This window comes from Microcebus murinus, chromosome 28 (assembly GCF_040939455.1).
Source record: "Microcebus murinus isolate Inina chromosome 28, M.murinus_Inina_mat1.0, whole genome shotgun sequence".
Taxonomy (NCBI): domain Eukaryota; kingdom Metazoa; phylum Chordata; class Mammalia; order Primates; family Cheirogaleidae; genus Microcebus; species Microcebus murinus.
Genome location: NC_134131.1, coordinates 482,103 through 499,219, shown reverse-complemented (window position 1 = coordinate 499,219; position 17,117 = coordinate 482,103). Strand labels below are relative to the sequence as shown.

Genomic DNA, 17,117 nt, shown 5'->3' with positions numbered 1-17,117 from the left:
TCGGCCGTCTGAGAAGGGGAGCCCAGGGGGCACGGCAGGCCAGGAGGGCGAACACGGGCTGGGAGCACCTTCCAGGTGGGCTGCCGCTGGGTGGGTGGGTCGGTGGCCGTGGGTCCCAGGCGGCTGTAAACCTGTGGGCAAACATCTCCTCTCGCCTGGCAACCGGGGCCACGGGATGCAGACACGGGAGCAAGAAGGGAAGACTCAGGACAGAGCCTCAGATGTCAGACACCTGACAGCCAGGTGGAGGACCACGATTTGTAGAAGGGACAGAGAAGCTTGGGTGGACTGGGGGCGGGGGGGGGGAACCAGGAGGGCTCTTGGAGACCAGGGAGGGTGCGGTCAGCCAGAGAGACACGCTGAGGAGCCCTGGGGGCAGAAGCCCGGCCTGCACTCAGCTCTCAGGCCGCACTTTCCCTGGGTCTGCAGGCTGGGAGCAGGGCAGGCGAGTCGCGACTGTCTGTCTGTCTGTCTGTCTGTCTCTCTCTCTCTCTCTCTCTCTCTCTCGGGCGCAGTGTGCTGTAGTGTCGAGAGCAGGGGCGGGAGCCTGGCTTTTCACCTGCCCTCCCCCTCATTCATTCATTCATTCATTCATTCATTCAGCAAGTGTTTTTTGGTGCCCCTACGCGCCAGGCACACTTGCTGGTGGAGTGGACTTGGCAGGTCCTGCACTTCTCTGAGCCTCAGTTTCCACCTCCATCAAGGTGGGTGGTGATCCTTACTATCAGCGCATGTGACAAGGATTTGGGGAGCTCATGCGGGGGACGTGCCTAGTGCCAACAGGTGCTTGGGAAAGGCTGGTTCTCTTCCCTTCCGTGTCCTTCGCTTCCCTTCTGTGTCCTTCCCTTCCCTGTCCTTCCCTTCCCTGTCCTTCCCTTCCCTGTCCTTCCCTTCCCTGTCCTTCCCTTCCCTGTCCTTCCCTTCCCTTCCCTTCCCTTCCCTTCCCTGTCCTTCCCTTCCCTTCCCTTCCCCTTCCCTTCCCTTCCCTTCCCTTCCCTTCCCTTCCCTGTCCTTCCCTTCCCTGTCCTTCCCTTCCCTTCCCTTCCCTTCCCTTCCCTTCCCTTCCCTTCCCTTCCCTTCCCTTCCCTTCCCTTCCCTGTCCTTCCCTTCCCTTCCCTTCCCTTCCCTTCCCTTCCCTGTCCTTCCCTTCCCTGTTCTTCCCTTCCTTCCCTTCCCTTCCCTTCCCTGTCCTTCCCTTCCCTTCCCTTCCCTTCCCTTCCCTTCCCTTCCCTTCCCTTCCCTTCCCTGTCCTTCCCTTCCCTTCCCTTCCCTTCCTTCCTCCTGCAGAACCCATGAGGGAGAGAGACACTGGTGCTTCATAGCAATGCTCTTCACCTTGCTCCAGGGACATGCATGTCCCCCCCACCCACACACACACACGTCCGTGCACACGCATGCACACATCCCCGTCCTTCCCGCCGTCTCTGCTCACGGCTCCCCGGGCCAGCACCAGCGTGAGCTGTGAGCCTGCGGGACTCGGCCCACTGGGCCCAGAGGAGCCCCGAGCGGCTGCCTGGGAATGCCGGGCACAGGACAGGCTGTTCCACCCGAGGCCCGGGGGGCCCAGGGACCCCGGCGTCCGGCTCTGTTGCTCTGGGACCCGCAGACTCCGGCCGGGGTGCGTTCTCGGTGGCTTCGGGGGTTGGGTCCCTGGGGGCTCCAGGAGTCACATCTTAGGGACTGGGAGCAGCATCCTCAGTGTCCTGGGGCGGGGTGTGGACAGCCTTGGAGGGCAACGTCCTCCTGTCTTCCGGGAGTGGTGGGCTCGGTGGCTGCTCAGACGGCGGCCCCCCCGGTGGCTCCTCCACGGGGCCTCCCACGTGTCTCTGGAGGGCCCTGCTCCCCCACAGGCTCTTGCAGCAGCTCAGGAGGTTGCTGGCGCAGGCGGTGCAGGACAGCGCCGGCTTCCTGGGGAGACACAAGCACAGGCCGCGGCTGAGGGGGCCACAGGGCAAGGCCGGGGGGGCCTGGGCTGGGCCTCTCGACTTTGCTTCTCCTAAGCCAAGCCCGGGGAATGGTGGAGTGGGATGGGCCAGGGGACCCCCCTCTGCCGCCCAGAGCAGCTCAACCCACGAGGAGGAACCTTCCGGAGACTCACTTTCAAATCCAAACTCTGCTTCTCACATGCTGCGTGCCCCTGATCAAGTTAGTTGGCTTCTCTGAACCCCACGTGGAGGTAAAAACATCCTGCCTTTCCAACTCCTGGAAGAATTCTTGTTATAAAATATCTTACAGGCCGGGTGCGGTGGCTCACGCCTGTAATCCTAGCACTCTGAGAGGCCGAGGCGGGCGGATTGCTCAAGGTCAGGAGTTCGAAACCAGCCTGAGCGAGACCCCGACTCTACCAAAAATAGAAATAAATTAATTGACCAAATAAAAATATATATACAAAAAATTAGCCGGGCATGGTGGCGCATGCCTGTAGTCCCAGCTACTCGGGCGGCTGAGGCAGGAGGATCGCTTGAGCCCAGGAGTTTGAGGTTGCTGTGAGCTAGGCTGACGCCACGGCACTCTAGCCCGGGCAACAGAGTAAGAGACTCTGTCTCAAAAAAAAAAAAAAAATATCTTACGGATTGTGCCACACTCCTCATAGGAGGAGCCCAGTTGACATCGGCTGTTCCCAAATTTCACCGAGAGGACTGCTGAGCCTCTGCAGCGTGCCTTCCATGAGTTGGGGGAGGGCTGGGGAGGTCTCGCCGTTACTCTGCCGTGCATTAGCACGCACCGGCTGCCCGGGGAGTCCGGCTCACTGCCCCCTCTGCCTTCCACGCAGAGACAGGGAAGAGCGTCCTGTTGCCTTCAGGGTGTGGATTTGGAGCTCTGACTTTGCAAGGTTTTGTGGGCACTTCCTTTGATGCACGGGCACGCTCCGTTCCGGCCAAGCCAGGGCTGGAGGCAGGCCGGTCAGCCCCTCCTCCCCAGCGCGCCCCACCCACACCTGGCCTTCAAGGTCATCCTCTGGCGGGCTGCGGGCGTCCCGTGCTGTGTTCGCAGTGTACATATTTGACCAAGTGGGCAGGCATTTGCCCTGGGATTAACATTCCAGACCCAGCCTCTGGCTCTGAGAAAGTGACTCTCACTAAAATCAGTGAAATGACAAAGCTAGCTCGAGCCTAGGGAATAACTACCTCCTTCTTCTAAGGGGCTTAAAAATCACTTAAAATAATATTTTGGAAATATCACATGTTCATGCTAAAAAATTCAGAACATAAAGATTAACAAATAGAAGAAAATAAACATCTCAAGTAATTCCTCTGCTTGGGCATATCTTTGTTACCTGTCAATTTAGTCATTAAGTATTTTTACTTTTACTTTATTTTATTTTTTTGAGACAGAGTCTCTTACTCTGTTGCCCGGGCTAGAGTGCCGTGGCGTCAGCATAGCTCACAGCAACCTCAAACTCCTGGGCTCAAGAGATCCTCCTGCCTCAGCCTCCCGAGTAGCTGGGACTACAGGCATGTGCTACCATGCCCGGCTCATTTTTTGTAAATATACTTTTAGTTGGTCAATTAATTTCTTTCTATTTTTAGTAGAGACGGGGTCTTGCTCAGGCTGGTTTCGAACTCCCGACCTTGAGCAATCCACCCGCCTCGGCCTCCCAGAGTGCTAGGATTACAGGCGTGAGCCACCGCGCCCGGCCTATATTTTCTTTTAAAAGTTAAATTTTTGCCTATTAACCTATCTGGAATTGATTACTCTGTATCATGTAAGATCCAATTTCATTTTATTTTTCCATCCCCCCCACACTCCTGAATTTCAGCACCCAAAGCCCAGGCATTGACTCTTCCCCACAGATCTACAACAGCAGGAGCTGAACTTTACTCTTTTCCAAGGCCTGTTTGCCTGTTCTTTCAGTGTTACCTTAAGGACTTCATTGCTATGTCTTATTTTTTCCCCTTTAGAAATATTTTGACTGTTCCTAAGTCTATTCTCGACCATATACATTTTAGAATCAATTTGTCAATTTCCATGGAAACACTGTTTGGATTTTAACGGGAATTGTTCTGAATGTACAGATTAATTTGGCAAGGACAAACATCTTTTTTTTTTAATTTGTTTAAAAGTTTATTTCATTTTATTTATATTTTAATTTAATTTAACTTTTTTGGAGATAAGATCTTACTACAGCGCCCAGGCTGGTCTTGAACTCCTGGGCTCAAGAGATTCTCCCACCTCAGCCTCCCCAAAGTGCTGGGATTACAGGCATGAGCCACTGCACCTGGTCCAAACATCTTTATAATATTGAATCTTTGCATCCAGAGTCTTCAAGGCACTTGAATAAATATGAAGGCATTAACAAGGTAACTGAACATAAGACTAACATATGAAATTCATTTGCACAATTAGAGCTCAATTCTCTGTGCATCAGCAATAGATAGTAAGAAAATGACATCTACAAAAAGATACCACTTCCAAGAGAAAAATCACAAGGGGCCTAGTGCTCGTCCATGACAATGATTTGTCTGCAGATGCTTTTTGGTGTCTACACAGACTACGGTTATCAACTGTGAATGATAATAGCTTTGTACTCCCATTTTTAAAAAAAAATTTTTTTCTTGTCTTACTGCATTGACTTCCAGGAAAATGTTGAATAGGAATGCAAAGGCTGGCCCTGGTCCCTATTTTAGAAATGTTTCATTAATATTTCCTATCTGTAGATGACATATTCTTACTATCTATTGCTGATGCACAGAGAATTGAACTCCAACTGTGCAAATAGTAAATACTCTTTGGTTAAGGAAGTTTCCTTCTACTCATAATGTCATGAGGGATTTTGTTTGTCTTGTGTTTTGAATTATGAATGGATGCCAAAACTTATTCAATGTTTTCTCTTCTGCTGCTGATATAGTAATAAGGTTCTTTTCTTCTTTAATCTGTTGATGAGCCGAATTGCATTAATAACATTCCTAATACTAAAGCTACCTTCTATTTCTGTATGAATCTAACTTGGTCATGAGAGAGTATAGTTTTGTTTTAAAAATATTGCTGGATTGTATTTTCTAATACTTTGGAATTTTTGTAACTATGTTTATGTTTCTGATTAGATTGTGATTTCCTTTTTCATGCTGATTTTTGAATCTACATTATACTGCCCTTATAAAATGAATAGAGGAGTTTCCCCTCTTTTTCTTATTTGTATAGGACTGCCATGATCTCTGTTCTGTTAGAACTCATTTGCAAAACCAGGTACTATTGGTGTTCTATTCATTTTATTTATTTTTAATGATTATAGGACCATTTAGGTTTCTGTTTCTTCCCAAGTCAGTTTTAGCATGTTCTATTTTTCCTAGAACTTTGTTCACTTTACCTTAGCTCTCCCTTGTTTCAAATACAAAATTATCATGATGTTATGATCTTTCTTAATCTCTGCAACATCTATAAAAATATTTCCTGTTTCATTCTTCATATTCTTTACTTACGTTGTTTACTCTTTTATTTTAACAAATTTTGCCAGAACTTTTCAAAGAACTAACTTTTGGTTTTGTCACTCTTCTCCTTATTAAATCTTCACCTTCTGTTTCATTAATTATTTCTGCCTTTGTCTCTGCTGTTTACTTTATCTTTGAGGTAATTTAGTTCTTTTTAACCTCCTAAATTGGGTATTTAGATCATCAAATTTCAAATTTATTTTTTTAAAATACGAGCACTTAAAGCCATGCATTTCGTTTTGAACAGATTAGCGGCATCCTATAAGGTTTGATGTGAAGTACTGTATTCCCATTGTTGCTTTCTTTAAAATGTTTTTTAATGTCCATAATGATTTTCCTTCATTCCGTGACCTACTAAGAAATGTGTTTCCAGCTATGTAAGGGTTTTGTTGTTATTTAGTTATCTTGTAGTCAGAGAATTTTTCTGTGTGAATATAACTCTTTGAAATATGTAGATGCTTGATTCTTAGTCTAGTACATAGTCAAATGTTTCGCGTACTCTTGCAAGGAATATGCATTCCATAGATTTTGGAAGCAGGTTTTTTTGTTTGTTGTTGAGACAGAGTCTTGCTCTGTCGCCCTGGCTAGAATGCAGTGGTGTCATCTTAGCTCACAGCAACCTCAAACTCCTGAGAGTAAACAATCCTCCTGCCTCGGCCTCCCAGAGTGCTAGGATTACAGGTGTGAGCCATTGCACCTGGCCTGAGAGCAGTGTTTCGTTTGCTCATTAAAGTAAACATTTCATTTGCATTTTCCAAATATTTTATGTCCTTACTGATTTTTTTATATGCTTGACCTTCAAATTTTGATAGAGGTATATTACACATTTTCTACTGTAATAATTTATTGATTTATCTTTGTATTTCTGTCAACTTTACATATTTTTAAAGCTAGATTATTTGCCACATAGAAATTTAGAATTATTACTTTTCTGGTGAATTGAATCTTTTATCAAAATATGTTGACTATCTTTATCTTTACTATACTTTTTGCTTAATGTTCACTTGAGTATTAATATAGCCCCCTGGATGTCTTTTGGCAATCGTTTGCCTAGTACATCTTTTTTTCTTCCTTATACTTTCAACATTTTTGTTTCTTTATATTTTAAGTCTGTTCTCTTGCAAAAAAAAAAAAAAAGAAAGAAACATTTGTTTGGATTTTAAAATTAAAATCTGACATTCTTCAAATTTTTTAATTGGCCAATTTATTTCATTTACATTCACTGTAATTACTGATTTATTTTCATTCATTTCTTCCATCTGTTTTTATGTTTTACATTTGTCCTCCCTCTTCTAAATTTCCCCCCTATCTTTTCTTGCTTTGTGTTAAATGGATTTTTTTTTCTCATTCTCTTTCCTCCATGCCATATGGAACCTCTACCGTCTAATTTTTTTTTAAAAAAGGACATTTTAACATGCATATTTAACTTTAAAAAGTCTAGTGGCAGGGGCCCTTCCCTCTCTTCCTTAGCTTGCTCTCCATGCTGCATGTACACTGGAATTCCCACTGTGTGGACTGGAGTGTCTATCTGCAAAGATGCTAGTAGGTGGCCGGGCGCGGTGGCTCACGCCTGTCATCCCAGCACTCTGGGAGGCCGAGGCAGGAGGATCGTTTGAGCTCAGAAGTTCGAGACCAGCCTGAGCAAGAGCGAGACCCCGTCTCTACTAAAAAAATAGAAAGTAATTAGCTGGACAACTAAAAGTATATATATAAAAAATTAGCCGGGCATGGTGGCGCATGCCTATAGTCCCAGCTACTCGGGAGGCTGAGGCAGGAGGATCCCTTGAGCCCAGGAGTTGGAGGTTGCTGTGAGCTAGGCTGACGCCACGGCACTCACTCTAGCCCAGGAAACAGAGTGGGACCCTGTCTCAAAAAAAAAAAAAAAAAAAGATGCTAGTAGGTTTAATATTCTTCAATCCATTTCATGGCTTCATGGCCCGTCTCTGTCCTAAGCCCCAACACTTGAAGTGAGGGTGTTAATGGGGGTCTGGCAGAGAACCTACTATGGTGCCTGCACACAGTAGGCGCTTAGGGTAATGCCTGTTGTTCTCTGGGAGAGAACCTACTACGGTGCCTGCACACAGTAGGCGCTTAGGGTAATGCCTGTTGTTCTCTGGGAGAGAACCTACTATGGTGCCTGCACACAGTAGGCGCTTAGGGTAATGCCTGTTGTTCTCTGGGAGAGAACCTACTACGGTGTCTGCACACAGTAGGCGCTTAGGGTAATGCCTGTTGTTCTCTGGGAGAGAACCTACTATGGTGCCTGCACACAGTAGGCGCTTAGGGTAATGCCTGTTGTTCTCTGGGAGAGAACCTACTACGGTGCCTGCACACAGTAGGTGCTTAGGGTAATGCCTGTTGTTCTCTGGCAGAGAACCTACTACGGTGCCTGCACACAGTAGGTGCTTAGGGTAATGCCTGTTCTTCTCCACCTTCCCAGCACCAAGACCCCTTCTCTTGGTAGCAAGACCTGGATTCTTCTTCGGGATCCAACCTCCCCACCGCCTGTGACGGCGCTGGGTTCGTGACAGGTGGATTAGAGGTAGACACCTGACCCAATCCTGACAATGAAAATTCAAGCCTGAAACTTTTCGCCGGAACAGCTAGGAAAGGGATACATTTTTCCGTCGGGTCTGTGGAGATGGCAAGACACAAGCGTGGCGCCTCGGTGGCCCCGTGGGGAGGGACTGGCGGGGAATGACGTCACCAGGAAGCTGAGCCAGAAGCTGGAGAAAGAGACATTCCCGATGACGTCTGAGCATCTGGGTCCAGCCATGCACGAAGCGACTCCGAGTCTCTTCCTTCCGTGAGTCGACTACCTGTCCCTCCCTGCCGCTCCCCTTGTACCTGGGTTTCTGCAACGTGCAGTTAAAAGGGTCCAGACTCGCAACATTTCCTAAATGAGTGTTATCTGCATCCGATCCTCATCCTTGCGCTTGGAGGGTGTTAATATCCGGCCACCAGGGCCGGGGACTGGGTTTCAGTGCGACTCTGTGTGAGACGCCCTGCTCGGGTCCCCCCTGACCCTCGGTTTTCTGTCTGTGAAATCAGTTGGAGGTAGAAAGCCCACAGGACTGCCGTGAGGACTGGGGTGACGGGTGCTAGCGCCCCTTCCCCGCTGTCCTCCGCTGCTCACGGACGTGCAAATGGCAGGACCCCTGCTTGCACGGGCCACGCTGCTGTGCCTCGCATCCGTGCCTTTGCGTGTGTGATGCCCGCTGCTCAAATTTATTTCATTCTTTTCCAGTCAACTTCTACTCCTGTTTCCAGACTCTGTTCAGGCCATCACCTCCTCTGGGGGGCTGCCTCTGAGGTCTCCCAGGAGACTCGGGGCTCCCTCCTGCAGCCCCTCTGTCGAGGCTCTTATCCCCCCGGGCCAGCTGTCAGTTTACCTGGGCCAGGTGTCCGTTCCTTGTCTGTCTCCTGGACTAAACGAGGCGTGTCGTAAAGGCAGGCCTTGGAACTCTCATCGTCAACCCCCCTGCCCAAGTTTACAGCGGATGTTCACGCGTGTGAACTAATGAGTGAACCCCCCCAGTAAGTCCCGGTTTCGACCGTCTCCTGACTTCCCAACCTCACGGGTGGCCAGAAACACCCACGCTCGCCCCGGCTGTCTCCGGCGGCTGGCACCTCTGAGCTGGCTGCATTCCTGCCTCTCCCTTCTCACCGCCCGCCTGCAGGAGCCCCTGTCCGGCAGCCTGGCAGGGGCGGCGGGCAGCGCTTACCATTTTGGCACCCGTCGGAGCAGCAGCAGCTACGCGCTGGGGGTGAGCGGGAGACAGTGGGACATTTGGAACCCGGAGCCCTGCCTTCAGCCTGAGCCTCCCTCCCTCCCTCCCTCCCCTGCTGCTGGGTCTCAGACAACCCTTCTCCCCTCCTCATCTGTAAAGCAGGGACAATCCCAGAGAAAGGGCTGGGGAAGCCAAGAGGTGACACGGGCAGAGCGAGGTGTTCGGCAGTGTCAAGGGCTCTCCTTCTCTTCCTCCTCCTCTGCATCTAGCAGCGGGCACGGCCGCTGAGCACGAGCCACCTACACGGGTTCTGCCTGCAGGGCTCGGGCCGATCCCCACTTATCTCGTGAGCAAAGGACAGGGAGACAACCCCCAGCAGAGGGTCTGCGGGCAGGTGCCAGGATTCTCTCCGTTTTATAGGGGAGGAAACTAAGGAACGGGGAGGTTAGAAAACCTGGCTGAGGTCACACGGGTAGCAAGGGGTTCTGGGTGTGTCCCCGTGAAGGCCTGGGGGGGTCCCAGCCCTCTCCCCGCCCTCTCCCCGCCGCTGAGCTGGGCCCGGGGATAACGAAAGCAGGATCGCGCTGGTGGATCAGGCGCTCGAGGCCCAGTCTCATTTAGTTCTCACGACACCCGTGCAGTAGGCGTGATGGACCTATCCTGTTCTTACCACCGGCCCATGAGGACGTCTAGGCCCACAGAACGCGAGTCGCTTGCCCGGGGACTCACAGCGAGTACGGGAGCCTCCGGAGGCCTCAGCTCAGCCCCCCACCCCCAACACACAAAGCAGGGGTTCGGGGCCAGCGTGCTCCCACACTGCCCGGTGGCTTCGACTCCCCGACAACCGCCGATTTGGGACGGGGCCACCAGGCTCACCCGTCACTCCAGCAGCGGCAGGTACTAGTCCCCTCCCAGGTGGCTGTGGGATGGGGTCGGTACACCGGGCAGCGAGGGTGCTCTTCGGGACGGGCAGGACGGGGCAGACTTTGCCAAGCGGACAGGCTGCCCGGCCCCGGCCTAGGCCCCGAGAGCCAGGCACGGACGGCGTCTTAAGCCCCGAGCAGCAGCAGGTGCTGAGAGAGTCCTGGTGCAGCGGGTTTCCCAGAGCCCTTGGGACGAGTCCCCACCACCCCTGGGGACTTGGCCACCAGCGTAGGCCCCGAGGCTGCTGCCCCTGCTCCCCTCCTGGGGGAGCAAAACCCTGCTGGAGGTAAGGCAGGGCCACTAAAGGAGGATTCAGAGTCTGAAAGCTCAGGGACTGTGACCCACCGCTAGAGGCCCAGGACAAGGGAGGGCCCTGCAGGAGGACAGAAACGGCAGCTAAGAGGCTTCACGCTGCTCCTGTACCCCGCTTCCTCTGCCCCCATGGGGGTACAGTGGATCCCTAAATCTTCACGAACCTACACTTAGACAGAGGCCGTGCACGGGGACAGGGGTGACCGTGCAGGGGACAGGGGCGGCCGTGCACGGGGACAGGGGCGGCTGTGTAGGGGACAGAGGCGGCCGTGCGCGGGGACAGGGGCGGCCGTGCGCGGGGATAGGGGCGGCCGTGTAGGGGACAGAGGCGGCCGTGCACGGGGATGGAGGCGGCCGTGCACGGGGACGGAGGCGGCCGTGCACGGGGACAGAGGAGGCCGTGCACAGCTGTGGCCTCGGGGCTTGGGAGGGTGGCAGCAGGAACGGGGTTTCACTGCAGCTGTCAGTTCATGTTCTGTTTTAACAGAACGTTCCATACACCCCGGATTCGGCAGGGGAAGGGGAAGTTCCCTGAATCCCGTGGGCCTGCGGGACAGCCCTGCCACCTGGACTGGACGTTTGTCCCTAGGTGATGATGGCAGGTGGTCAGTCCTCGAATGAGGAAGGACTGAGTGTCCTCCACGCTCCGCGAGGCCCTCTGCACACTCTGCGCTTTCCGCGGGGGCCGGACACGGGGGGTGGGCAGACACGGACGGCTCTGAAGTGTCACCTGCCACTTTGCAGCAGCTGGGACAACGCCGCCTTCCTGTCTGCGGGCGGGAGGAGTGGCCCTCCACCCCCCAGAGCCCCCAGGGCTGTGGGCACCTGCCGCGCACACCCCACCCTGCCCCCGGCACGGCCACAAACAGCCGCCGCGAGTTTACAGAACACCAGTGTCACCCGCGGCAGCAGAGAGCCCTGTCACTCACTGCCGTCTCTTCAGCGGCAGGGACCGTTGCCAGAATTCTCAGCTCTTTCACAGATGAGCAAATTGGGACCCAGGGAGGGATGCCATCTTCTGAAGGTCACACGGCTGAACTGTGGCGGGGGCAGGAGACAGCCCCAGGTGCCCCGTGCCCCAGGCCGGGGGCTCTCTCTGAGGACCTGCCCTGTGCCCGGCCTGTGCCTGCACCTGCCCCGGCTCCTGCACCTGCAGAAGCTGTGACAAGGACACATTTTACTGCATTTGCCTCCGCACTCTGAGCGACTCATTAGCATGGAAAACACGTCCCTCATCGCCCTTGCCAGGAGATTCTTGACACAACACAGTTGGGGGTTTGGCACGATTTGCCTCCCTTGTTAAGCGTTTATATATAGTCAGCACTGGAATGGTCCCCGGAGACGGATCCAAGTCCCCCATTTTCAGACGAGGGACACGAGGCGCAGGGTCAGGACCGACCTGAACAGCTGAGCAGCGCACGGCTGAGACGGAGCCCACGGAGCCTGCCCCGCCCTCCTCAGCTGCTCCTGGGCACAGGGCGGGAACAACGGCACAAAAGCTGCTGAGCACTCACTCCGTGCCAGGCGCTCTGCATAAACTGGTCCCAGATCTCACCCTAACCCTCACAGGGAGGCGTTTTTTTATCCCCACTTTGCAGATGGGCAGGCTGAGGCTCGGAGAGGGCGAGCCGCCCGGCCCAGGTCCCAGCGTCAGGGGCTGAAACTGGCCGCCCATCTCTTCCCGCCACACCAGGGTTGGCCCGACGGAGCCCACCACCTGTTCTGGGTGAAATGGTTGAAAAAAAAAAAAAATAGTAGAATAACATTTCGTGTCTCACGGAAGATGACACGGAGCTCCCATTTCTGTGTCCCTAAGCGAAGGTCGACCGGATCACGGCCACCCCCAGTCGCTCATGCGCCGTCCGAGGCTGCTCTGGCCCTCCAAGGGCAGAACTGCGCGGGTGCCAGGGCCTCGGTCTCCCGGGTCTGGGGGGCGGTGCAGGTGCTCCCTGCACAGCCGTGTCAGGCGAAGTGGGGCTGAAATCCAGTCCTCCCTCTGCTGACAGCCAAGTGCCCTGGGCACAAGTCCCCCCTGCAGGAAGAGCCTTTTCCTCACCTGTTCACCTAGCGTGAGCTCCTTTTTCTTACGGGGACAGGTGCCACCCGTGGCCCTGAAGGCACCGTCCCCTCCCCTCCCCATCATAGCCCTGGGACGGCGGTGGCTCTAGCCCTGCGTCGGAAGGAGCCAGCAGGCGGGGCCAGGGGAGGGCGCAGGCAGGGGACGGGGGCTCCCTTGGGTCCAAGCCGGGGCCTCAGAGGGCTTCCCGGGCTGGAGGTGAGACGCGCGAGCTACCTTTCCAGTGACTCCTGGGGCCTCGATTTATCCTCCTTTGGCTTTTGAGGCTGTAAAGGGTTTCCCGTCTCCTCTCTCTGCTCCGCTTCCCCTGGCTTCCTCTCGGGAGCACGAGGGGCTCTCACTCCCCAAACTCCCTGAGGAGACAGAAGAGGAAAGGGTTAGCTCCTGGCTGGCGTCCAGCGCCATCGTCTCGGCCAGCAGGTCCGCGGCACGGCCTCAGGCCTGGAGCCTCCACGGGGGGCCTCCGGACCGCCCCGAGAGCCGCCCCCGACCCCCTGGTGGAGGCGCAGCGGGCCTTGGATGGGACCAGGGACAGGAAAGAAAAACCAGAGGGCGTGGAGGAACACACACACACACCAGGGATGGAAGAAACACCAGACAGAACTTGGGAGATGCCACCTAAGCCACGGAAACCACAAAAGACCACACGGCGTGTGAGACGTCCCGCAGTCGAGCCTAGAGACACGGAAAGCAGAGGCGCGGCCGGCCCGGTGGAGGGGGGCAGGGGCGCAGTGCAGGGGCAGGAGGTGACAGCCGAAGGCGGCAGGTTTTTTCCGGGGGTGACGCAAGGTGCTCACATGGAGGTTTCGCAGCAGACGAAGTGCGCCTCAATAAAAAACTTCACTCGGAAGAAAGACAGGCTGGGACGAGAGACAGCGACGGGTGGTGGAGAACACACATCGCGATGGGTGGGGCCCCCCTCACGTGCCCGCAACGGAGCCAACGCCGGCACCCTCTTACTCTCACGACAGCTCTTCTCGGGACACGCGGCTCGGACCGTCGGGTCGGCACGAGCCAGGGACCTGCCAGCCCCAGCCCGGGAGAGCAGGGCCGGGAGGCGGAGGAGAGGGGCCCGCCGGCCAGGGAAGCCTCCTTTCTGACTACGGCTCTTCCCAGGAGCAGCGGCCGGACATGGCACGGCAGACAAGGCCCGCCCTGCTCCCCCCGTGCCCCAGCCTCCGCGCGGGGCGACTCAGGGGACGTCGGCAGGTTGTGGGGGGGCGCTGGAGCCCCCTTTCTGTGCTACTGGCGCAAAGTGCTCCACGTCCCTGGAGTCCCCGGCGTCAGAGGTGGGGGCCTGGCCGCCTCCCTGCCGGCCCCACCCTGCTGGGAGGGCTGCCCGGGGTAGAAAGCAGGCTCTGAGCTCTCGGTTTCCCGCAGCTGTGACCGCCCTCAGGGTTCTCTGACGGAGGACAAGATCTACCCTGCCCTTGCTCCAAGATCTACCCTGCCCTTGCTGTGCAGGGCGGTGCCCGGTCAGGGTCCAGCCGCCCTCAGGGGCAGGTCTGGGGGAGACATCAAACTAACGAGCACCGAGAGGGCTAAGAAGAGGGTCTGGGCTGATGGGGGGTGGCGTGGAGCAGGACACCGTGTGGCCTGGGAGAGGCCCAGAGGGCCCCCAGGGGGGTTGGGCAGTGTGGGAGCCGCACGCAGTGCAGGGCGTGGGGGCCGGGGCAAGAAAGCGTCACTTTCAGAGCAACAGGAGCGGGGAGTAGGATCCAAATCCACGTCTGAAAACCTCTCTCTGGCTGCAGAGGGAAGGAGAGTGGACTCCAGCCGCCAGTCGGTGGGGGGAGCGGGAAGAAGCCCCCCCTCCCGCCCCCAGCCTGTGACTCCAGGCTTCAGGCACCTGGGAGTGGAAGCCCAGGTGCAGCAGCCTCAGGGCCCTGGGAGAGACGCTGGCACTCCAGGTGCTCGGGAATGCGATCTCACGGCCCAGGGAGGTCACCGAGAACAAGGGGGTTGGGCAGGAAAAGGACCCAGAGAGCTCTGGACCCGGGGACCGGAGACAACAGGGCTCCTCTGCCAGCCTCCCCTTAGCTCGCTTCGCTTCTTAGGTCACTTGCCTCCCCATGCCTCAGTTTCCCCACCTGGCATCTAGCCCTGAGCTGTTGCTCAAAAAACACAGGGCCAAGTTCAAGTCCAGGCAGCGTTTCATCGTGGAGAGAGCCCAGACTCTGGGGTCAGACAGACTAGGGGGCAGGGCCCGAACCCCGGCTCTGCCCCTCCATGAGGCTGTGAGGTCTGGGCCACCTGCTCCGTTTCCGGGAGTCCCCTGCTGGCCGGGGACCACACTTTGAGAGCCGCTGCCCTAGGATAACGCTTCTAGGAGAAAGGGGGGCCTCTGCTCTGCTCGCTGCTGCCCAGAGGGTGCTGGCAGAGAGCAAGTCCTTGCCGAACGAACGCTCTTGAATGAACGCACTCTGAGTGGTTTGTCTCGGCCGGGGGCAGAGGGAGGTGGAGAGTGGGCCTGGCGGGGGTGGCAGGAAGTGGAAAGGGGAAGACGGACAGGGACCAAACCATGTGGGGCCCCGAATGCCAGGCCAGGCAGCTGGGGCTTCCGGGAGGCTAAACAGTGGCTCCTGAAAGTGTCCATGTTCTAACCACCTGAGGATGCTACCTTACGGGGCAAAAGGGAGTTTGCAGACGTGATTAAAGGAATCCGAGATGGGGAGAGCAGGGTGGGTTATCCGGGGGCCCTCGACGCAACCGCAGTGTCTTTATGGGAGTGGGGAGGGGAGAGGAGACAGCCACCTGAGCATGGCAGCAAGGGGCCGGCGTGAGAGAGGGCTTTGAGCCGGGGAGTGCAGGGGGCACCTAAGAGTGAGGAAAGGCAAGGAAGGGGTGCCCCCTTGGAAGCCTCCAGAAGGAACCCGCCCTGCCTACACCTTGCTTTCAGACCTCTGACCTCCTGAGCTGCAACAGAGTAAGTGTGCTGAGTTGTCTTTAGCCGTGAGCTGGTGGTGGTCGGTCGAGGCAGCCCCGGGGGGGGGGGGAGGGGGGCCTGACGCAGGGCTGTCTACGTCCTGTGGGTGACGAGAGGCAGGGAGGTCAGTGAGCAGGGACGCCGTGCTGACGCTGCAGTTCTAGGGAGCTCGGTGCCCTCTGCCCTGGTTGGCCGGGCTCCAGCCCCACCCCAAAGAGCAGGCTGGCTCCGGCCCTCGGAGTTCGTGGCTCAGGCTGAGGCCCCAAGCTGGGCGACGATAAGGGCTCGGACTCAGCGCTGGGTCTCGTCCCCACACGGAGAGCAAGACGGACGCGCTATCAGCCAGCAGAGAGGCGGGGAGCCGCCCTTATCGAGGAACCACCCCCCCAGCCGTGCCTTGTTCCTCCACCCTCTGCACCCTCAGCGCTGGCGTGAGACCCCCCCCCCACCGGCTCTCGGCTTGCAGGACAGAGCCCAGCCACGGACCTGCGTGGGACCCAGGCGGGCAGCCCCGCTCCGCCGGCCCTGGTGTCTTCCCAGCCCCCGCCCCGGGCGCTCACCCCGCAGTGTGCCCAGCGCCCAGGGGACAGGCGCTGCTGCTTCCGTGGCTGCTCGGGGGCGGCTCCGGCTGACTTACTAGCGGATGCCACTTGGGGCAACTGGCGTGGCTTCTCTGAGCCTCCGTTTTCCCACCTGAAACGTGGAGACTAAACAGGCCCCTGCATCACAGCTTGTGCTGAGAATGAACGGGGGGCCCTGGGCTCGAGGGTCTTTTCTCGTTTGCATTTCAAGGCTCAGCCCAGAGGCACTGCCCTCCAGGACGGGCTCTTGGGGCTCCTGTGGGTGCAGGGGGGCGGGGGGCACAGGACACTCTGGACCATTCCGGTCTGGCCCCTGACCATGAGCAAGGAGGGGTCCGCACGGGGTGGGGCCCTCGGCACAGGGGCGGGAGCAGACACCCTGCGGAATGACCGGCACCTAGACACAGCGTGGCACGGGTGAGGTGGGCGAGCAGTGGGCGCTGAGTGAGCGTCAGCCACCGTGCTTAAAGCCTCAGTGAGAGAGTCGCCTTGAGGGTCGGGGCGAACGGGCGGCTTGCCGACCCGGGGGGCTCACCCAGGTCACAGCAGCCCAAAGTGATACCAGCGACTGAGCCAGTGCGGCCGCTTCTCCAGGCTCTGCGGGCTCAGCGGACTTTGCACGGGAGGCTGCCTCTCGAACGGGGGACCGTGCAAGGACAGGACTGGGCGTGGAAGTCTCCGGAAGTGCACGTTGGCGGGATGGATTTGAGAGGCAGAGGCCGGGAGGCCAGGGAGGAGGCTGAGACCATAGCTCGGCGCAGAGGGACAGTGGTGCAAGAGTGGAGGGCACAGGATCCAAGTCTACAGGGGACATGCCACGCCCGGGGAGGGTGGTGGCCGCCAGGGCCACAGGGGACCGGAAGCCCAGGGATCTCTTTAGGCAGCTTTGCGCCCGCAGCCGCCACGGAGACCAGAACCCAGAGCCCCCTGGGCGGGGCTGCGGAGCCTCCCGAGCCTTTCCAGAGTCCGACGCCCGGCGCTCCAGTGGGACTCCTGCCCTCCCGGGAGACCACGGGGCCCGTTCTACCCCTCGGCTCCCGTGGGCTTCAGGCCGCCCCGGGGTGAGCAGGCCGGCCACACGGGACAGAGTTAACTTTCTGGAAGATGAGGAAACCAGGGCTGGGAGGGCAGGGACTT

General features: G+C 56.5%; 1 protein-coding gene across 2 annotated transcripts in view; it reads right to left on the bottom strand.

Moving 5' to 3' along the window:
- Positions 1-1,240: 1,240 nt before the first annotated feature.
- Positions 1,241-17,117, bottom strand: part of HRH2 (histamine receptor H2) — a 42,676-nt gene continuing 26,799 nt past the window's right edge. Inside the window, exons 3-4 of one of the 2 annotated variants that reach the window (XR_001158260.3) lie at positions 12,690-12,826; positions 1,820-1,908 (exon numbers count right to left, since the gene is read on the bottom strand). Coding sequence is in view for 1 of the 2 variants with exons in the window: in XM_012781540.3 (XP_012636994.1) it covers positions 1,674-1,908 (235 nt within the window). In the remaining variant the exon portion in view is untranslated. Of the gene's footprint in view, positions 1,909-12,689; positions 12,827-17,117 lie in introns of both variants that reach the window. The other variant, XM_012781540.3, reaches the window with a different exon arrangement.